This window comes from Tupaia chinensis, unplaced genomic scaffold (genome assembly GCF_000334495.1).
Source record: "Tupaia chinensis unplaced genomic scaffold, TupChi_1.0 Scaffold000140_1, whole genome shotgun sequence".
Classification (NCBI taxonomy): Eukaryota; Metazoa; Chordata; class Mammalia; order Scandentia; family Tupaiidae; genus Tupaia; species Tupaia belangeri.
In genome coordinates this window covers 6,407,595-6,430,308 of record NW_006159610.1, presented here as the reverse complement: position 1 = coordinate 6,430,308, position 22,714 = coordinate 6,407,595, and the positions used below count along the sequence as shown (strand labels likewise).

The following is a 22,714-nucleotide window of genomic DNA, read 5'->3' as shown; positions in this document are numbered from 1 at the left end:
ACCTTCTCACTTTCCCTCTCAGTCTCTGTGTCTCTCTCTGGTGAGCACATGCGCCCTATGGCAAAAACCTAAAAGGAAAGAGACAGACAGAGAGACATATCTAGTATAAAGGCAACTGCAAAGCTAGGCCTTAACGTGAAGCTCAAGGGCAAACTATGGGCCGGACCGACTGAAGTTGGAAGGACTCTCTCCAGAGTGTTCTGGTAAAACGTCTGATTCCAAGGTATTGTTACTGAACTCAAATCAGGTCCGCTTGCCCAAGCACTATAAAACCAAACCATAGGCACATGGTGTGGTGAAGGAAAGTACAGCTTTATTGCAAAGCGCAAAGCAAGGAGAGCGGGCAGCTCATGCTGAAAAGACCCGGTCTCCCCAGGTGTTCCCCACATGCGTTTTTAAGGGCAAAATTAGGGGCAGAGGTCCCAGGCGCATGATCAGTTCAGTGATTGGTTCAAGAGGGCGTGATCAGCTCGTGGGCATTCTTGATTGGTGAGGCCTTAGATAATCAAATTCCTCTTCAGGTGTCTGGAACCGTTCAGCCTGGAGTCTCTGAGCTCACAACCAGCAGTTTCCAGTCTACAAAACATCTTACACACTGAAATGAAAACCTTCTTTCCTTTAAGTGAGAGTTTTAGAGGTCAAATGACCCCCACTCCTGGTCCATGTTGGTCATTATCGTAACCAAAGTCTGAAGACTTACTCCTTACTCCGGGCCATTACAATGCAAATGGACTTTATATTTCAGGAACCCTAGAAAATACATTAGGGAGTTCTTGCTCGGTTTCAGTAGTGATTCACAGTTGTTGAACTAAGAGTCCTATGTATGAAATCAACAGATCTCACGTGGAGTGCAGCAGATTTGACGTATGGATCTCTACATCGTTTGACGGATCATTTTAGTCAAAGAGCACTAGGTTCAGATTAGCTCAAGCTAAAAGCGTTGATTGAAGGATGGGGGGCCCCTTTGGAATTTAAGAGCTGGGAGGATAACTGGGTCTCCTTAGAATCAGAAAACGGTCAGAAATGGAAGGTGCTACCTTTATCTTTTAGGGTCTCTCTAATTTCTGGTTGTTTTTGTATTCTTTCTCTTCTTACGGAGTTCTGTGGCACAATGCAACACCTGATGGTTGAGTTTCTGAGGTGTGAGTATTGCTGGTCACCCGCCGACCCGGTGACTGTGGTGGCTCCCGGGAGTAGTTATTTGTCCTAAATGTGGCAACTCTGGCCTACCTTGTCTCAGAAGATACAGATTTATAGAGAGTGAGCCTGTTGGGAAGAGCAGACACAGAAAGTCTATCTGTTAACTCACATTTTTTGTTACATAATTCAAAAAGAAGGGAAGAGGTGGGATTCAGCTGTAGATTTTCTAAAGCCTGGTTGCCAAACTGAAACTTGCAGCATAACTGATTTCAGAATGCCCACTAGCATGCTAAGTTATAATAAAAAATAATCTTCCTAAAAGTTGATCCTGCAAACCTAAATTTATGTTTGCTATTGTCACTTTATAATAGGTATTGAATATTAACCTTCACGTTCTTCTGAATTTCTTCCAGAGATACGAAGACTATGGAATGACTCCCCCATCGGGCCCATTGCCAAGGTAAAGTTTTCAGAACAAAATGTATTATGACTTCTTCACATAGGCTAGTTTGTTTGTTTGTTTGTTTGTTTGTTTCCTTCTTTCTGTAGGTATAGCAAAGCAGGAAGTTTATTAGCAAAGTGGGAAATAACAAAGTGAGAAGTTTATTTAAGGTGAGGGAAAGAAAAACAGAGCTCCCAAGAAGGGAGGAGTCCCAGAAAATAGATTGCAAAAAAAAAAAACTGTGGCAAGGGGTTTTTATGTGGATCAGGAAGGGCTTTGTGACTTAGGTTCTAGGTGGGGCTTGTGCATGCATTCCCCTCCTGGTGGGGAGGGCCACATGCTGAATGGGTCCAATTATTCTCCAACTATTGGAGTGGGTTTCTTTGTCTAGAAACTTTGGGCCATGAAAACCATTATCTTATCTTCTCCCTGGAATGTGGTGGGCCTGGAAAAAGCCTTTGTTTTAGGTCCTGGCTGCTAGATGAGTCACTGATCCATCACTACCTCCATCTCAGACTTAGCTATTCTGTGATTCCATTTGGGGCCCATGCCCTAAGTATATTTTTAGGGTCCCTGTCTCCTACCTCATTCCCCACTCTGCAGAGGAATCCCTGACTGCTGCTAGGGGCACAAGGGTCAATCGTTCTGACTTCCTCCTGCTCAACTGGGCGATGATGGGGGGGGACAGCAGTTAAGGGTTCTCTACCAGAGGTCTGTCTGGAGTCCCGTGCTAGAAGTCATGATGGGCGTTCACTGGAGACCTTGTCCCAGCCGCCAATTTGTAGCTTGATGGGTTCATTCCGACGTGAAGAAAGGGAGTCTAGATGCTTCCCAGCCAATGCACCAGAATATGAGGCAGAAATGTGGGGGCGCAGGGTGATCAGGGCCACACTCGCAGTGAGACACAGGTTCTTGTGACACATGCTCAGGAAGAATTAGAGTCGCAGACACAGAGAGTAGGTTTAGCAAAGCGGGGAGTTTATTAGCAAAGTGGGGACTAACAAAGCGGGGAGTTTATTGAAGGAGAGAAAGGAAAAACAGAGCTCCTAAGAAGGGAGAGGTTCCGGAATATGGGATGCCCCATAGGCTAGTTTCATTTCTTCTTTTTTCTTGGCGGGGGGGAGAGGTGTTTGCTATAGGGCGCATGCGCTCGCCAGAAAGACAGAGACAGACAGAGAGACAGAAAGTGAGAAATCAGCCCCCCACCAGGAGGGATGGCCATGCCGCAATTCCTTCTCCTCCATTCTCCTCTCGGGATCTTGGGCACGCATGCACACGTGCCCGGCATGAGCTTAAGTCACCAGGTCTGATATTTGAACCGCAGTCGACTACATGGGAGTCCAGTGACATAGCCATTATACTAGCTGCTGGTCCCATCTAGTTTCTAAAATATTTTGCAAACACATTTATTTTAGCTAATATGAGCAGTTACAAAACCCTTGAGTTGTGTATTCTACTGATCTAGCCAGAAGAGGAGGGGAGCATTGGAAGTTAGGGTATGCTGCTGATAGTGACGGAGCAGATCATTGGAACCAACCCCTTGCTGAGGACAGCTAGAAAAGCTAGGTGAGATGTTTGAATTTAAAAAACCCAGAGGGGCCAACAGGTGATGTGGGGATTAAGGTGCTGGACTCCCACATGCCAACTGCAGTTTGGGTCCTGGACCCGGCCCTGCGGCTTGCTTTCTCACTTTTTGTGCACTCTCTCTGTCTCTGGTCAAACTGAAAAATAATAATAATAAGTTAAATAAGTCTTTAAAAGAAAAATTAAAACCCCAGAGAGGACCTGCCCGTAACACAGTGGGTAAGCACTGTGCTTTGGGAGCTGGTTCTACACAGATCGCCAAGGCCTGAGCCTACACCCTGGCAGCTGGAAAAACGTGGGGGCACCGCAAAAAATGCAGACGGGGTGGAGGGAGGATTGCGCCACCACTTCCTGTTGGGGATGCTTGCTCGTTTTCACTCTGTGGAGATCGTACATGTCTTCTGGCAATAAAAAGAAAATTAAAAACTCAAAAATATTTTTTAATTTAGTTTTTTAAATTTGTATTTAAAATTTTAAAAACCCAGAGAGCCAACAGAGCAGTGAAGTATGGGGTTAATATCCAGAAAACCCAGGGATGATTCCTGCCTTTTGGGCTGCTTTTCCTCCAAGGGCGGTATCTGCTGGTTCTAAAGAAGCACTGAGAGGCCGAGAAGGTGGACAAAGCTGTTGTTAAGACTCTCGTGGCTGGGAGACCAAGGAGAGGAGACCCTTGTCAGTACCCAAAGGTTTCAAGTTCTGACCACAGGTGTTATGTCCTAGGAGTGAGGGTGAACTCTGAGTACATCAGTTCCTACAGGAACTAAACCTCAGCTTTGGAAAGCGATTAGGAATCCCTACCTTGCAGAAGCAAATGTAAATCCCCTTCAGAGGGAGGTCATGTTACTCGGGGCATGTATGTGTATTGCAGCAGTACGTGTCTCTCTTACACACACATACAAGGGACTTCACAAATTTGTGGAAAAATAGAATCAAAATGTAAGTTTATTTTAGTGCAAAAAATTTTGAAATTCACGCATAGTTTTGCTTGTTTGTTTCTATGGGGTATGTGTGCTTGCAGGCACAGAGAGATACAGAGAGAGGGAGAGAAAGTGAGGAATCACTCCCCAGAGGGGACGGCCATGCTACAAGCCCTTTTCCTTTCTCCTTGTAGGATTTTGCCCAGGTGCCCGGAGTGATTTTCAAGTCAGTGGGTCTGGGACTTGTACCATACAGTCAGTCATATGTGTTCCAGCTACCTTAACCTCCACATCACCTGCTGCTCTCATGCATAGTTTTTTTATATTATGCATTTTCATGCACTTTTTGAAGACCCTTGTATGTTATCATGCACATAAGAAGAAAGGAAACATAACTAGAAAAAATATTTTTAAAATAGACAACAGAAATGGAACCACAGGGGATCCAAATATTGGGGTTATCAAACACCGATGTTAAAATAATTACATGAGGGGCCAACAGACGGTGTAATGGTTACATTACATTAGTAATGTAGTTACTCACACATAGTTGACTGTGGTTTGAGGTACAGACCCGGTGGCTTAAAACTCATGCTGGGCATGTGTGTGTGTGCCCAAAATCCTGACAAGAGAATGGAGAAGGGATTCTGATGTGGCCATCCCCCCGGGGGGGTGATTTCTCACTTTCTGTCTCTCTGCCTCTCCAGCGAGCACATGCTCCCTATGGCAAAGTTCTCTCCAGAAAAAGAAAAAGAGAGAGAGAGAGAGAATTTAAATTAATGAATGAAATAGAAAACAAATATTGTAGTTAAGGGATCAATAAAGTAAAAAAAAAAATTTTTTCTCAAAAACTAATAAAATTGATAAAGTTTTGCAAGGTAATCAAATAATATCTGTAACAAATTATCAATAAGAGAGAAGTAAAGGACACATCAATCCAGATCTTACATTAAAAATATTTACTTATTTTATTTATTTTTAAACTACTTACTTAGAGGCCAGCAGGTGGCACTGTGGTTACGATATTGGACTCGCACATGGCCGACGTGGTCAAGTCTTGGACTCAGTGGCTAGAAACTCACTCTGGCCATGTGTGCATGTGTACCCAAGACCCTGGGAGGAGAATAGAGGAGAAAGGGATGTGGTGTGGCCATCTTCCTGGGAGAGTAATTTTCCACTTTCCCTCTCACTGTGTCTGTCTCTCTCTTCGGTGAGCATGTGTACCCTAAGACAAAAACTGTTGTTTAAAAACAAACAAACAAAAACTACTTATTCATTTATTAGTTTGTTATATGCCATCTATACCCACCAGAGGCGGGGGGGAGGGAGGGAGGGAAAGGGAGAAATCACCCACTCCCCTTGGGAGAATGGCCTCACCATAATCCCTTCTCTTCCATTCTCCTTTTTTGGATCCTGGGCATGTATACACATATGCCCAGTAGGTTTGTCAAGCCTCCAGGTCTGGTATTTGATCCATATAGTTGACCATGCAGGATCCAGCCGCCTTCACCACCACACCACCAGCTGGTCCTAAAAAGATTTTATGAACACGTTTTTGTTAATAAATTTGAAAATTGGGACTGGCAGGTATTATGGTAGTTAAGGCTCTAGACTCCCACATGGGAGACTACAGTTCAAGTCTTGGACCTGGTGGTTTGCTTTCTCAGTTTCTCTGTCTCTGATGAGTGCATGGATCCAATACCATGTTTAAAAATAACAACAACAATGAATAAAATTAAGTAAAATGAATATTTTTTAAAAATTAAATTTGAAATTGAAAAATCCCTAGAAAGAATAAATACTAAATGATCATAAAACTATTAAACAAACTTGAATCTTAATTAAAATTCTTTCTTCCCACAAAGCGAACCCTAGGCCAGCTGGCTTCAACATTCATTCTACAAAACACTGACGGAGGAAACGATGCAAATGTCATACAAACTTCCCTAAAAAGAGTAACAGGAGAACATTCTCCAGCTCATTTTACGAGAGTCGCATCACCTTGATACCAAGAAGGAAAGGAATTTTGCAGGAAAGGAAATAGTACAGCCAGCCTCACTCCTGAACACAAAAGCAAGAAAAAAAAACCCTGAAACTAAATGTTAGCAAACATAACCAACATTATATACAAAATGATATCCCATTACAGCAAAACTGGATACATTCCAGCAATGCAGTGGTATGGTGATTTAGCATAGGCGATTACAGGAAGAAAATGCTCTCATTTCAATCGCTACAGAATGTGATAAAATTCAACATCTATTCATGGTAAAAAAAAAATAAAATCTTACTAAACAAAGAAGTAAGCTCCTCCGTTCTATTAAAGGGTCTCTCTGCAGATACTACTCCATGATGAAATGTTAAGAGCGTTCCCTCTGAGAACAAGAGCAAGACAGAAATACTAGCTTGCACTGCTTCTGTTCCACCTCCCCCGGGGTTCTAGCCACTGTAACAGGACAAGAAAAAGAAACAAAGAATTAATAGAAATAATATTGTTACTATGCACGGATGATCTGATTTTGTAGTAGCAAATCCTAAAATGTCAACACATAAATTGTTAGAATTAAGGGATTTTTGTAAGAGCTAAATAGTAAGGCAGCTAAATTGCAAGGGAATTGGATATAAGATCAGTACACAAAAATCTGTTTTACTTCTGTATATAAACAACAAACAGAAAATTTTAAAAATCAAAATACCCCTTAAAATAACATTCAAAAATATAAAATACCTTACAATAAATCTCACTCAAGATGTTGTTTAACCCTTCCGAGGAAAGACGTTCATGTATTAGATAATTTAATCTTCTTAGTTTTGCTATAGGGTGCAGGAACTTGCCGGAGAGAGATACAGAGAGAGAAAGTGAGAAATCGTCCCCCTCGGGGAATGACCATGCCGTAATCCCTCCTCCTCCATACGCATGTGCATCTGGCGTGATTTTCAAACCACGTGGTCTTGGACTCAAACTGTGAAGTCGGCCATGTGGGATCATGCTGCCCTAACCATCGTGCCATTTTCTGGCCCAGAACTTAACATTTTAAAAATGTCAGTTCTCCTCCAAATGATCTGTAGATTCAATATAATCCTATTCAAGGCTGCCATTTTTTGTCAATGTGTAGAAACTGATAAACTGATCTAAAATACATATAGAAGTGAAAAGAGTCCAGGAATAGTCAAAACAGTTTGAGAAATAATAAGGTATTAGGATTATAATAAATGGTACTACTGTAAGACTAGACAGAATAGACCAATAGAACTAAACAGAGAGTCCATAAACAAACCCAGGCATGTGTGGACAACCGGCTCATTACTAAGAAGGAATTGCGGAAAAACAGAGTGAATCTCAGAAATCCAATTCAACTCTCCTTTCAGTGGGCGGAAGTCACACACATGTAGGAATGCTATTTGTTTTCTCCTTACTTTCTCTGTTACTTTTCTTTATACTTCCTCATTTTCAGAGGGGTTTGCTTTATGTCTCTCCAGCCCCCCCTCCCTCCACACACACACACACACACACACACACAGACACACACACACACAACAGGCACAACTTTGTGGTCAAAAAAACAAACAAAAAAGGCAAAGCAAAGGTGAGGGTGGTAAGGGGAGCTTTAGGGGCTCAGGGAATCCAGGGAGGCAGTTAAAGGTGATGGTGGAACCACATGCTCTGGCTTGCCTGGGTTAGTCCCAGTTATTAGTAACTTTTATCGTCCCCCAAGTTAAAAGAATCTAGAGGGTTGGGATTACACTGAAATGCCTGTGCTCATGATATAGGATAAAAGGATGGGCATAGTGCCAGCAGGTGGCATGGGGTTAAAGTGGAGGATTCCCATGTGGACGACCGCAGTTCGAGTCCTGGACCTGGTGACTTGAAACACACCAGGCATGTGTGTGCCCCAAATCCCGAGAGAATAGGGGAGAAGGGATTGCAGCATGGCCATTCTCTCTGGGGGGTGATTTCTTGCTTTACGTCTGTCTCTCTGGTGAGCACGTGTATCCTATAGAAAAAGCATGTGCATGTAGACAGGAGGGAGGGAAAGTGGAATGAATTAGTGAAAGGGAACAGCTAGTTCCTGGGTGGATGGTCCAGAGACAGGGGTCAGGTTAGGTGAGCTCCCATTTACAGACCTTGAAGGTGGAGTGTGCCTCGTGCTAAACTCTTCGGTCTACAGGGATGTCAGCCATCTCTCTGTCTCTCCGAGGTCAATTTAAAACAGCAGCAGTTATTTAAGGAGAGCAATATTAATAGTCTGGGTTTCATTTAATGAACTGTAATCCAGAAATAACACTGAAATAAGGGCATGCTGGTCTACATTCTCATCAAGCTCATTTGATCAGTTAATTACTGGCTGAGTATCATTTGCAAATGACTGGCTCTAATAGTCCTCGATTTTTTTTTTTAGCTCTTGAATTTCTTTAGAAAAATGGCTCTGAAGGTGGCTTCTTAAGTCCCTAAGGGACCTTGAGATCCTTTTAGGAGGTGCATGAGGTCAAAACTGCCTTCATAATAATATTAAGGTGTCACTTGCCTGTTTCATTGTGTTGGCATCTGTGCAGAGGTGGAGAAGCACTGGGAAGAAAGATGCTGCTCCCCAGCCTGTTGTGGGCAGCACCCCCCAGTCGTGGGACAGTATCTGTTCTTCACTGACATGTACACTCAGTTACAGTAGTGCCAGCTTTATGTGAGCGTGTCCGAGATGAAGTAGTGAAAGTGAGTGATTTGGGGTGGGGAGGGCAAGCCCTGTACTGCATTGGCTGAGTGCATGAGAAGCTGGGTCATGCATGGCTGTCCACTGCTCAGATCCTGGCCCTGGTGGCTCAAAAATACACCAGGCTTGTGTGCGTGGGTGGAGATGGGAGTTAGGTTAGATCGTCCCAGATCCTGACAGGATGGAGAAATGGAGAAGGGAATTCCCTATTGGGAATTCTCTCTCTCTTTCTTTCTCCCTCTCCGGCAGTCTCACATACCCTCTGGCAATTAAAAAAAATCACTAGTTTTGGGACCAGCAGATGACATGTTGCTGGACTCCCGCATGGTCTACCATAGTTCGAGTCCTGGATCTGGTAGCTTGAAAATCACACCAGGTGCATGTACATGTATGCCCAAGATCCTGGGAGGAGAATGGAGAAGGAATTGCAGGGTGGCCACCCCCCTTGGGGGGGGGGTTTGATTTCTCACTTTCCCTCTCACTGTCTCTGTATCTTTCTCTGGTGAATGTACATGCCCTAAGGCAAAACCCTCTAAAAATTATTAAATTTAGACCCTTGAGTCTTTAACAGTCTGTGTGACAGAAGGGAAAGTATCTGTAAGCACATCTGCTGGATGTGGGATTTGAAGTCCGAGTGTTTGAGTTGGCACTAAACGGAACTCCTTCCGTACTGCTTATTTGAACGAGCAACCAACCGACATTGTCACTCAGACTTACTCGGACTTAGAGGTTTGACAGGCACTCCTGAGTCAATGAAGTGAGCCTGTCACTTCGAGAAAAACAACTGATGGCATTTGTTGCCAGTGATAAAATTGAGCTTTCAAGAGAAAATTCAAATTTTGGACATTTTGATCTGCCATTGTGAACTCGACAGCTTCCCAGTACATACGGGCCTTTCTGGCTGAGCTCAGTAGGTGATATTAATGAACAGGAGTCTTTGATATGGTAAAGCAAAACACATCCGTATCTGGAAGTTCTGCATAACTCAGTGAGACAGCATTTTCCCATCGGCAAACGTCATAAAATCATGCCTGGGTTAAAGATCCATTAAAAACGTAGATAAAACAGCGCGGTTTGAATGTAATAGAGGCTGAAAAGTTCACTGATACGGGGTCAGAGTCCGTATTGCAATGGACCCTTAACAAACAGCCACTTGGGGGCCAGCAGGTGGGGTGGTGGTTAAGGCTTTGGATTCCCACATGGCTGACTGTGGTTTGAGTCCTGGACCTGATAGCTTAAAAATCACACCAGCACAAAACCCCAGGAGGAGAATGGAGAAGGAATTGCAGCGTGGCCACACCCCCACCCCCCACCGGGAACGATTTCTCACTTTCCTTCACACCGTCTCTGTTGAGTGCATGCACTGTCTGGCAAAAAAACCACTTGATGAGTTTTGTTATGGTATCAAGAATACCTGAAATCTTATTTTAGTATTTTCTAAAAAGTCCATTAAAATACTCTTTTCCAACCACTTATTCTTTGATGTCATATTTTCTTCCTAAAATAACAACTAATGGAATGCAAAGTGTATAAAATTCAGGTGTTTTCTATTAAGGAAATTTGAACAAAATACAAGAGTGCCATTTTTATCACTAATTTGGGGAAGTAGTGAATATAGTTAATTTCATGAAAAATACTATAGTGACACATAATAGATGTCTTCTTATTATTTTTAAGTTAGTTTTTAAAATAAGTGTTTAAAATTTATATTTTAGAATCTAAGCTTATAAATATTGATATAATCCACATAAATAAAAGTTCTTGAGAGTCCTCAGTAATTTTTATTAGTTTACAAGAGGCCAGAGATTGGACCAGTAGGTGGCATGGTGGCTAAGGCACTAGACTCCCTCATGCCCAACCATGGTTCGAGCCCCGGACCTGGCAGCATGCTTTCTCACTTTTCCTCTCTCTCTCTTTTTCTCTCTCGTCAAATTAAAAAAATAATAAATAATAAAATAAATACTTAAAAAGAAAAAAGAGTCCAGGGATCAAAAGTTTAAGAACCACTCTCATAGCATGCTGGTTTTCAGCCTTGGCTGAAGCCAATCATCTGTGGAATGTCGGAAATACCAGTGGCCTGGTCCCACCACTAGAGGGCCTTAGCTTCAGGTAGAGTCTAGACACTAATAGGCCCAGGAGCTTTAACTGTGCCTTCTTTGGTCTGAAAATTAAAACATTTCCTCCCCCCCCACCACCTTTTTTTAAAGGTTTTTGCTATAGGGTGCATGTGTTCCCCAGAGAGACAGAGAGAATCACTCCCGAGGGGGTTTGGCCATGCTGCAGCCCCTTCTCCAGTCTCTCTTCAGTGTTTTGAGTATGCGTGTGCAGGTGCCTCGCATGATTTCCAAGTCCAGGACTCAAACTATGCAGCTGGCCATGTGGGGTCCAGTGCTTTAACCTCCACCCCATCTAGTCTCCACTGAAAAATGGAAATAATGTATCCAGTCATCCAACAAATATGTGTCCACACCACCTGTATTCCAGGTGTCTTTTTTTTTACTTCGGTTTTTGCCGTAGAGTGGGTTCATGGGAGTGAGAGAGGGAAAGTGAGAGATCACCCCCCGGGGGTTGACCACACCACAGTCCCTTCTCCTTGGTTCACTCAGGGTTAGGGGCACACATGCACACATATCCAGCCATGGTTTTCAAGCTGCTGGGTCCAGAACTCTAAGGGCGCGTTCAGCCATGTGGGATCCAGAGCCTTAGCCACTGTGCCACCTACTGACCCAGGTGCCGTTCTTAGTGCTGGAGGTAGGGCGGGGACAGATGGCAAGGTCCCTGCCCTCAGGGCGCAGGAGAAGTGGTCCCGTGTGCTCCACAGGAGTAGAGGGGTGAGCAAAAACAGAGGAGTCGTATCTGTAGGTGGAGGGCAGTCTGAGGGAACAGCAGAGCCGTTTTGGGGAGTACTGATGTTGCTGTGCTTTGCCTCCAGACCCGGTTTCGGCCCCAGTTTGCTACAGTCTTCAGAGCTGGCACCGCCTGAGCCCCCGCAGCCGCAGGCATCAGCAGAAGCTCCGTTCGCTACCCGAGGGATCTACCCTGAGGAGGTGCCATCGGTGGCCCGGCCTCGGCCTGTTGGGGGCACCACAGGTACGTGTGGGTTCTTGGCTCGTGTTTCTGAGCTACCTCGTCCCCGGTGTCTGCAGGGGATTGGTCGCAGGATGCCTGCAGGTACCAAACTCCATAGCTGCCCCTGACCCTGTATAAAAGTGGCCCGGTATTTGCACGCACCTCCACACATCCTCCTGTACACTTAAAATCATCTGCACCTGGTGCCAAGTCGATGCTGTGTAAATAGTTGTTACACTGTATTTTTATTTTAAAGCTTTTGCTGTGAGGCCCATGCACTCTCTGAACAGAGACTGTGAGAGGGGAAGTGAGAAATCACCCCGGCCAGTAGGGATGGTCACACCATAATCCCTTCTCTTCTATTCTCCTCCTCGGATTTTGGGCATACTCATACACACACACACACACACACACACACACACACACACACACTCATCTGGCATGAGTTTCGAGGTGCTGAGTCCAGGACTGGAACTGCAGTCAGCCATGTGGGCCAGCACCTTAACCACTATGCCACTTACTGGCCCCTATACTGTATTGTTTTATAAATGTATATTGTGTTTTAGTCTTGCATTGTTATTTTACATTTCATTTATTCTTTTTTTTTTTTCAAGTATATCCTGTCCATTTGGTTGGGTCTGCAGCTGTGGAGCCTACTGGTTAGGAGGGCCGACTGTAGGGCATTTGCTTTACGTTTGAATTAGAAAAAACTCCATTTTTGATTTCCCAGTTGTAGAGGCCTCTTCTTCAGCCAGAGCTGTTTCTCTTTGGGTCCTGGTAGAGAGGAAGGGTGAGTGGGAGGGGAAGAGGGGCTGAGCTCTCTGAGCCATGGTTGGATCTGCAGCTGTGGAGCCTACTGGTTAGGAGGGCCGACTGTAGGGCATTTGCTTTACGTTTGAATTAGAAAAAACTCCATTTTTGATTTCCCAGTTGTAGAGGCCTCTTCTTCAGCCAGAGCTGTTTCTCTTTGGGTCCTGGTAGAGAGGAAGGGTGAGTGGGAGGGGAAGAGGGGCTGAGCTCTCTGAGCCACTGATCTGGTCCTGGGTGTGAACCCTCCGCTTGAAATCCACAGCGTGCTTCTTCCAGGAAACACGTTTTTCTGTCTCTCTGCTGAATGTACACACCCTCTGGCCACTTAAAACAAAAAGTCAGCAAGAAAGAGAGACTCGAGAGAGAAGAAACCTGTGTCGTGTGTGTCAGTTAACAGCCTGCGTAGGGGAAAGGCCCAGTCTGGGAAATGATTAAAGAAATGGCCATTGCATTCCCAAAAGGCACCAAGGGACCATTCCGGTCATGCAGCGACCATAATACCTGGGGGTAAAATTAGCATCCAGTTTCTTCACCTCTGCAGGGGGGATATTAGTGGTCACTCCCTGTGGCAGTTTTACTGATTGAGATAATTGATGGAAAGTGCTCAGAATAGTGCCAGGCAGCTCGAACCCTTCAGTAATTATTAGCTGCTGTTGTTATTATTTCCAGTGGTGGTGTAAATTATTAAACTTATGGAGCACAATTTGGCAATAGGAGTCATGAGCCTTTGATTTAGAAATTCTGCTTCTGGGAATCTAGGTTCTCCTCCCCCTCAGATGGAAAACCTGGGGCAGGGGAGCCGCATGTGCCAAGACTTGATGCGGCGGCGTTAATCCAGTCAGGTGAGGGTGAGACGGTGTGAGACGGTGTCAGTTCATCCCATGGATCATCCTGCAGCTCTCAAGTGAAGAGTTCCTAGCAAGCCAGGAAAGGGAGTTAAAGACTAGCCACTCCTTTGTGTCTGGCACCTGATCTCTCCTATCTCTTTTAACCCTTGAATAGACCTGGGAGGTCCATTACTTGCTTATTTTTATCTCTTGTCTGAGAAGTGAGCAATTAGGCACAGCAGGAGTGGGAGCCAGTTGCTGGGGGTCTTGAGGGCTTAGCCGGAATGCAAACCCCGACCTGCCGGGCTCAGTGTGGGCTCAGGAAGCCCGTCCTGTGGTCCTGTGTTAAGCCGACAAAGGGGGAGAGAATGTCACGTCTGAGTTGCGATTTCTCCTGCTGTGCTGGACCCCAGAGACGGGACGTAGAGCTGCGCTGAGAACTCTTTGCGAGATTTGCACACAGTACCCCACCCCCCAGACCTGATGGCCTCTGTGCGGTTCCGAGTGTTCAGTGTCTGACACGTTCCTGCGGAGACCTGGCCCTGGACAGCCCTCCCTGACCTGCAGCTGTCGCTGTATGTTCCAGTAACTCGGCTGAGGAGTTCTTTGTTTCCAGCAGAGCTGCTTAGCTGAGGGTTGATCAGGCAGCTAGAGGTGGAACAGGCTGCAGAATGGAGAGGACCACCTGCCCTGCCTCCATGAACGCTAAACATCTGCTGAGCCAGACTGAGCACTGTGGATGCGTGTGATGGTCCCGGGAGTATGTGGAGATGCATATTTCACTTCACAGTGCTCGAGATCGATTTTTCTCTCTTTATTTGTATTACGGGGATAATTCTGTGTGCCAGAAGTTGATGGGGAGAAAAGTGTGTCAACACCTGCCTGTCACAGCCTCCAGGGAGCTCCAGATGTCTGGGTGTGAGGAAGTGGCTCTGGGCAGGATCTCTGAGGAGGCTGAAGGAGTGACTTTAATTGGGCTACAGATAAATGAGGGGGAAATGGTGAGTGTGATGAGAATGCCTTTTTAAATTTAGAGACAGATATTTGCTATAGGGTGTGTGCACTCACCGGAGAGACAGGGACACAGAAAGTGAGAAATTGCCCCCCGGGGGTGAGGATGGCCATGGCATAATCCCTTCTCCTCCATCCATTGTCCTCTGTGGATGTTGGGCATGCATGCACACACGCCCAGTGTGAGTTTAAAGCAGCTGGTTCCAGGACTTGAACCCCGGTCAACTATGTGGGAGTCCAGCGATGTAACCATTATGCCATCCGCTGATCCCAAGAATGCACTTTAATATTCTCAATTCAAATAAATACAGAGCCTGCCTTCTAAGAAAAAGAGCATGTTGTATATTCAGCTCCTCGTGAAGCTCAAAGGAGCCAGCTGCCAGCTTCTCTGGCTCCAAAGCTGTCACTCCTTCCTCCCGAATCAGTTAGATGGCCCTTGCTCACCGCGTCTAGAGACATGGATGCAGGAGCGCTGTTACGCTCTTTGACTCTAGCCCTTTGCTATTGGTCCAAGAAAATAAGCACTTCACTGTCAGTCTTTAGAAACGAAGGAAATGAAAGCATGTGAACCGAGAAGCTCCTTGGGAGATGCGTCTTCGGAGATCTTAGTTCTGGGATAGGATGGGTGCCATGTCTGAATAACGCACTTGTCCCTTGTCCTTAAAGGCATGCCGTGGACAGAACGGAAGGTGTCTCACTTGGTAGCTTCACTCTCCAGAGTTGACCATTCCACCATGTTCCTTCCAGGCTCCCAGATCCAGCACCTGACGCAGGTGGGACTCGCTAGCAGAATCGGAGCTCAGCCAGTGGAAGTGCCACCCAGCAGAGGTGGCCAGTATGGAGGCCCAGGCTGGCCTTCGTACAGTGAGGATGAAGCTGGGCGGAGAGAGGCGGTGAGTAGCTCACCTTGGGTCAGCACTGAAAAATCAGACATAACCGCTGCATCTCATTGCTCTGCCGCACATAAAACTCCTCACTTTGGGGACCAGCAGGTGGCATAGTGGTTAAGACGCTGGATCCCACGACTGACTATGCTGTTCAAGTCCCACACCTGGTGTGGCATGTGTAGGTGCATGCCTAAAACTCCTGAGAGGAGAATGGAAGAGGGATTGCAGTGTGGCCAGCTCCGGGTGTGTGTGGGGGGATTTCTTACTTTCCTTCACTTTATCTCTCTCTGGCAAGGGCACCCTATGGCAAAAATCTAAAATGGAAGGGCTGGCAGGTGGCATGGTAGTTAAGGGCGTTGGACTTCCACATGACCGACCATGGTACAAGTCCTGGACCTGGCGGCTTGCTTTCTCACTTTCTCTCTCTCTCTGTCTCTCTCTCTCTCTCTCTGGTCAAATTAATATAAATAAATAAAGTTAAATAAAATAATTCTAAGAAAAACACTTGTGATCTTTAAAAAAAAAAATCTAAAAAGGAAAAGGAAATCTCCCTCACTTTTTCCCGCTTGTGTTTTTGCTTGCAGTGTTTAGATGATAAATTGACATTAAGTTTTTAAAAAGCACATCGTATTTCTTGAAGCTGACTTCAGACTTTTAAGTCGTGAATTTGAACCTGTGACTCGAGTCTGGCCTTATCTTCGGTGTAATTACTGTGTAAACATTCCTAATCTTGCACACTGTTTGTGCTTCACTGTGTGTGTGCTTATTCGCCTGGTTTCTGTTCTGACTCCCTGAGAAGATAGGTTTGCAATAAGCACACAGTTTGGGGCATTTTAAGGCACAGATGATGTTGCGTTCATTGTGTTCCTTTTTCAAGGCTTCTAATCCCTCACTCAATATGGTTGGGCACGAGCAACTTCTTCAAGTGCTTTGATTTATTTTCCCCAAGAATTTAATGGCCTTGGGGGAATAAATTAATGATGTCTGAAAACACAAACTAAAATATTACTTTTTATTTTACCCTTCTGATTGTGCTACAACTTCCTCTGCATTTCTGTGCCTTCCCAGCAGACACCCTAAGTTCCTTTCAGGACCTGCTGTTTTTGTTACTTTGGAATATGGTTTTCCCCTAAAAGAAATGTAATACTTGCCTTCTCAGGTGTCTGCTATAAGTTTGCTGGCCCTTTCCTTGCTCTGCCTTCCTTGTGCCCGGCTCAGTTTCATGGGGTAGTTTGGGTTTTCCTGTGGAATCCTGTGAAGTTACTTGGGAGCTCTTCTTTGCCACTGTTCTTTTATTTATTTATTTATTTATTTAACTTTTTGGAGAGGTTTTTGCTATAGGGCTCATGGGCTCGCCAGAAAGACCAAGATAGAAAGCAAGAAATCACCCCCCAGGGAGGATGGCCATGCCACAATCCCTTCTCCTCCATTCCACTCTCTGGATCTTGGGCATGGACGCACACGTGCCCGGCTTGAGTTTAATCCACCGGGTTCGGGACTCGAACCGCCATTTACTACCAGGGTAGACAGAGAGAGACATAGAGACAGAAAGAGAGGTTTTTGCAATAGGGTGTGTGCACACTGCAATCCTCTCCTCTATTCTCCTCTTGGGATCTTGGGCATGCACGCACATGCGCCTGGCGTGAGTTTAAGCTACCAGGTCCGGGACTCGAACCGCAGTCCACTACATGGGAGTTCAGTGACATAGCCATTATGCTAACTGCTGGTCCCTTCTTTGCCACTGTTTAGAGAATTGACATGTAGAAATAATCTAGAGCTGAAATGCCATGTTGACCTCACTAATAATTTGCTCTGAATGTAAGGTTTTTAGTACACAGATTTCATGATATTATATCTAGATGCAGAGAGATTATTTTTCACTGGAGAAAATGTGAAAAGAAGACACTGAAAAGTATAATCATTCTTGCAAACTGATGTCAAGTTCATCTATATTCTGCAAATATCAGCAAAATTGTTGTCTGATTGAGTGCAGATAACTCGTGAAGGAACAGCTCCATGGAGCACTTGCCAAACACACCCAGACAGAAAGGCAGGCGGGAGACAGACGAAATGGAAGGTGATTCTGCGATCACAGTTGAGGTCCACAGTCCCACTGTGTGGTCGCACGCACACCCTCCCTGAGTTCCCTTCCAGCAGAAGCAGTCATTTCTTTGTCACCCTCCCTGCCAGTATCTGCTTACCTCTTGCAGCTCTGACCTTTCCCCACCATGGGGTTCTCCACCCCTCCTTCCTGCTCTCTCCAGGAGCCAGGAGCCCCAGCCTAGCTCCTGCCTCCACCCACCCAGTTCTGCATACACACCTGGGCAGCAGGGGCCTCACTGAAGGTTTGAGTTGGTGGGTGGGGGCAGGTGGGGAAGTCCTGGGAGCTCGTCTGGCTGCTTTTCCTCTTGGTCTTACATGAGAAGTACAGTAACGTTTGCCATGTTTTTCAGACACACATGCTTGGACATCAAGAGTATTCTTCTTCACCGCTATTTCAGGTGCCAAGGACTTCAGGCAGGGAACCCTCAGCCCCTCCTGGGAACCTCCCCCACCGGGGGCTGCAGGGCCCTGGGCTTGGTTACCCCACTAGCTCCACAGAAGACCTCCAGCCTGGGCACTCCTCAGCCTCTCTCATCAAAGCGATCCGCGAGGAGCTGCTCCGGCTCTCCCAGAAACAGAGCACCGCGCAGAGCTTCCACAGCTGATGGGTCTCAGACCGCCTTGCAGAGCGCCAAGTATCCGCTTCCTGTGGAAGCAAGACCGCAAGGAGATCAACTGAGTGGGTGTTTGTAAGAGGAATGAGCTGCTTCTGGGCACGCTGCCCACGGAAGGGACCACGTTGCGATGTTCGAAGACACCATAAGTCACATGACGGCCATGATTCTTTGACTGTGTTGGCAGTGTTGTGACCGTGTGGGTTCAGCTGGGGTTGATGTACTTTTGGCCAAAAGCCAGCAGCACTTCACAAAAACAAAACACAAACCTAAGCTAACAGAATGACTGCGTGATTCCCTTTTTAAAGGCAGAAGAGTAAGGTGTATAGATGGTGTAAGAGTTACAGAGCTCACGCGTCTCCGTGGGACTCAGACTGATGTGTACGTGTACGATGTTTGGTTTTCTGAGAAAAAGATTGGAAGACATTTTATTAACAGCTTGACTTCCCTCTTTTCTTCCATAGGAACTTATTTTAATAGTAATATTAACAAAAGTACTAAGACTGTTCGGGAATTTTAAAAAGCTACTAGTGAGAAACCAAATGATAGGTTACAGAACCTGATGATTTCACACGAAGCCATCCCTGCATTTTTCTTCTTCTGGTGCTACAGCTCCAAGGGCCCTTCACCTTTATGTCTGTGAAATGCATCTTTGGCTTTTTCAATGGAAGAGTATGTTGAAGGTTTCATTTTGTTCTAGGGAAAAGAAAAAAAAACAGCTCTCAAATGGACTGGGGGAAGCTTAATATTTATTGGATTATTCAAAATACATATCGAAGTTTAGATTTATTTCTGAATTGTATTTGCTGTTCATTCATTGGGCACATGTAACTCCAGGGAGAACCCCATTTTGGTGCATATCATTAAGGCGAGTCCTTTAGAAGGGGGCTTTCCAGAGGTCCTAACCAATCCTTGTCCTTTGCTGATGACTTGCTCACAAATGCTGATTGAATGTGACATCTTACGAAGCAAAATTCTTTGTCAGAATTCCAAGGGCCTGCCAATCGTTATGAATCGGTCCCTGGTGATCACATTTTCTGGGTTCAAGATCTGGAAATGAAATTGAGTTGAATTCATCCTCTCCATGATGAGTCAGGAAATGTAAATCAGCACTTTGAGACCACGAGGGAAAGGAGAGGCTTCTCATTCCTGATTTTATTGTATAACTTCTTTGTTGAGCAACTGTTCAAACTCTCTGGCCCTTTGGGCCTGAAAGAGGGGAATCTTCTCGCTTCAGTTTTACTTCTAAAGTAATTATTTCCCTGCTCCCCAAGTTAGAGTAAGGACTCTAGGGACAAGGATCCCTGAGTGAGACTCAGAAGAAAAGTAGGCTTAGGTAAGAGATTCCCATCATGAATTTCTTTTTGTGAGATCAACTAAGACCTTTCAGATGAACAGGTAGAATTTGGAGCACTCACTAATCAAAACCTTTGTATCTGTGTCAAGTTCTAAGAACCCTGAAGCAACTAAAACAGGTTTCTAAAGTGTAGTCATTGGATTCCAGATCACGTTTCCATACTTCCTTCATTAAGCCTGTTGTACAAACGTAGAGTCCTTCACTACAGGGCAAGTTGATTCCGGGAAGTGGGGATGTACCCATTTGTTGTCGGTAGGCCTCTGAAAGAGAAGGGATACAGAGAATAAGACCCAATAGAGGATGTTCAATGAAGGACTGGCGGCTCCTTGTCAGGTGACCCCCAGAGGCTCCAAAGAGCATGGGAGAAAATGCCCCTTCCAGGTTTGAGTTTTTACCTCTTGGTCTTGGTTTAATACCAGACTCTCCCCAAAATGGAGGATTCTCTTTGCATGCCACTCGAAGACACCAGGCTTCCTAAATATGGTATTAAGAGTTCCAGATATCCAAGCGTAATTTTATTATGGACACCTTATAATGAATTTAAGTCACATGACAGCAAATGGCATACATGGCCCCTTTCTTCCCCGTTCTGCTCAGTGTTGTAAGTGTTCGCGTGTAGAGTGGACTGAACATGGTTACTTCCTTTGTCCATTACAGAGGCAGGTCTCTGCTTCATGTGGGGGTTGACCACAGCAGCAATGTTGATGCCTTTCCAACTACATAAAGGGATTCTACCTGTGTTTGTATTCATAGAACCGATACACCTTTAACGGATGTCAAGACCAAAGATGACACAAACAGTGGCGTGTGTAGTGTGTGCGGTGTGAGCAGGGTCCCCAGTGGTCTGTTGTTGGTCACAAGCACACTCAGCTTGCCCTTGTTCCCTCTCAACACTTGCCGCGAGAGTTTTACCATCTCCAGACTCGGAACAAACTAGCTGTGGGTAGCGCCATACCCAGTGGGCCTTCAGATTGCTCAGTTCATTGATCTCCTTCGAAGAGAGGTCCTCTTGTTGACCTGTGTGGCTTTGGAGTTCCATTTGTTGAAGCACATAAAAGTGAAAAGTTATATTTTATGTCTGCTTTCCTATTTTACAAGTTCTTAACACAAACTATAAATTTGATTCGGCGTTGTAGAGAAGATTGGAGAGATGGTTGTCTGCAGAGTCTACTCTGTCACCAACTCACGGTGTCAGGTTCCTTCTCTGAACCTCATTCTCCCCATCGCCCAAATGAGAACAGACCTCCCCTGCCCACCTCCTAGGAGATCTAGTTGTGAGAATCAGATGTGACCATGTGCGGGAATGTCCCTCAGGAAGGGAAGAAGAGCCCTGTGAAAACGTAAAACGTTATTTGTGTGAGTCCTCCGGGATGGCCTACGTGGCGTGCTGTTGTCTACCAGTGAATGGGCTCATACCCAGGCCTCCAGAGAAGAGGTGAGAGCCCAGTGTGACTCCTCCTCACTCTTGTTCTGCTTTAAATCCACTTCCTTCTCCACTAACTTTCAAAGAGCATTTCTGAAGCATCTTGCTGCTCCTGCTTTTCTGATACTAATTAAGTCACCACTTGACCCTGCCTTCTGAGATCTGAGAATCGAAGTCACATGGTACAGAGGGATATAAAAGAGACAGCGCGGGTCCCTAAGATAGTTTAACCGTCAGTGAAATGCGTCCAGAGTCCACAGGTATCTTTGGAAATCTGGGAAGGCCGGGAAGCTGCGCATTTGGAAATGGTAGGCACTAGGGCGGAAGCCTACTTAGATTATAGGGAAATTGCCCAGCCGACGGTGACTACTGTTCCCAGTGCTGAGAGCGGGCCTGGGGAAGGATGTAGAAGTTGGAGGACACTGTCATGGAGGATGAACTCGACCCTTGTTTTCTGAAGTACGGGGATAACATTCCTGACTGCATTGTTGAGGGAATTTTAGAAGCAGAAGAAGGGCCGGAAGAACATGTCTGCAGCCATACAGTGAGGAAATGACCAGATCTGTGAAGATGCCCAGGGTGCAGGAGGGAAGGGGAAGCACCACAGATGGCTGAAGGACCAAGTAAATACGACAGTTCTAGGCAGAGCATAGCAGTTTATAAATAAATACATCCACATTTTCCTTGAACTTGAGCTACCTACCTGTTTCTCTTTCAATTTGATTTGATTTCAGAGCGTGGTTTAATTTTGGTGACACATAGCTTTTAAACAGTGGGGTTTTGCCAACCAGATTTTTCTGGCCATGAGAACCGTCATGAAAAAGCACAGGTGAAGGGATGCCCGAAAGTCTGCGGGCTATAATAGGTAACTGTAGGTGAGGCCCCTGTTTCCCGTGTACAGGTCAGTTTTACTGCCTTTGCACACAGCCTTTTGAGAGCTCCCGTGACCAAACCAATCTCTTAGATGCTGATCTGCATTGGCAGTAGTTGACACGTTAATCATTAAATAAACTTTTCTGACCCCTTCATCCTAGATTCTTAGATGTGAATGAATTTGCTGGTTGGGAGAACTGTTGGTTAAGGTTGTGAGTTGGGAGGCCGGGGCCTCCAGTGCTAACTCGCACTAACTTAGTTCTAGTAGAGTTTTTGCTATGTCGTTTCTACCTCCAGAGCAAGGCTCCGAAGCCAGTCTCCAGAGCCTGCAGATCCACATTTGCCCCACAAAGGGACATGAGGAAGTCCACTTCTAGAGCTGCAGGTAGACCCCACAAACACATTTCTATGGGACAGCCAATTGAGCTTAGTTTTCACCTTGAATCCAGTCCATGAATAGACATTCTTGTAACAGGTAAGAGGGGTTTCTGGGCACTCCTGCTGTAACACTCATAAAACGCAATGAACTTCCACTCGTTACCTAGAGGACGAGGAGTGCGGATGTTGCAGGTTTCCTCTGATATGCGTGGAGGTGATTGTTAGTGTGTAAGGTGGGACTCCTTTCTCCACTATTAAAAAGATTTGCAAACCAAAATGTCACGGCACAATGTTAATTCCATGCTTGTGTGTGTGTCGGGACACTTGCCAATTTAGCTTAAGAACACACAGCAGCAGCAAATCGTAGGAAAAGAGTATTCAATGCCTTCGGAAACATGAGACGAAGTCAGGAACCAGTGAGAAAGGGAGAGAAGCAATGGATGTCTTAATCTGATACACTTTAGTCCAAATTAATTTCCCACAGGGTCAATAATTACCCAGGCTCCTATTGTTCCTTCTTTCTATGGCTTTTTCCACTCTGGGGCCACTGCACATTGAGGGGAAGAGGGAGTA

The 22,714-nt window shown here is 45.5% G+C and overlaps 1 protein-coding gene across 1 annotated transcript in view; it reads left to right on the top strand.

Moving 5' to 3' along the window:
- Positions 1-22,702, top strand: part of KIAA1549 (KIAA1549 ortholog) — a 125,971-nt gene extending 103,269 nt beyond the window's left edge. The window contains 4 exon segments of the mRNA XM_027770543.1: positions 1,554-1,600; positions 11,722-11,879; positions 15,254-15,399; positions 17,847-22,702. Of these exon segments, the coding sequence (XP_027626344.1) occupies positions 1,554-1,600; positions 11,722-11,879; positions 15,254-15,399; positions 17,847-18,101 (606 nt within the window). The 3' untranslated portion in view covers positions 18,102-22,702.
- Positions 22,703-22,714: the final 12 nt, after the last annotated feature.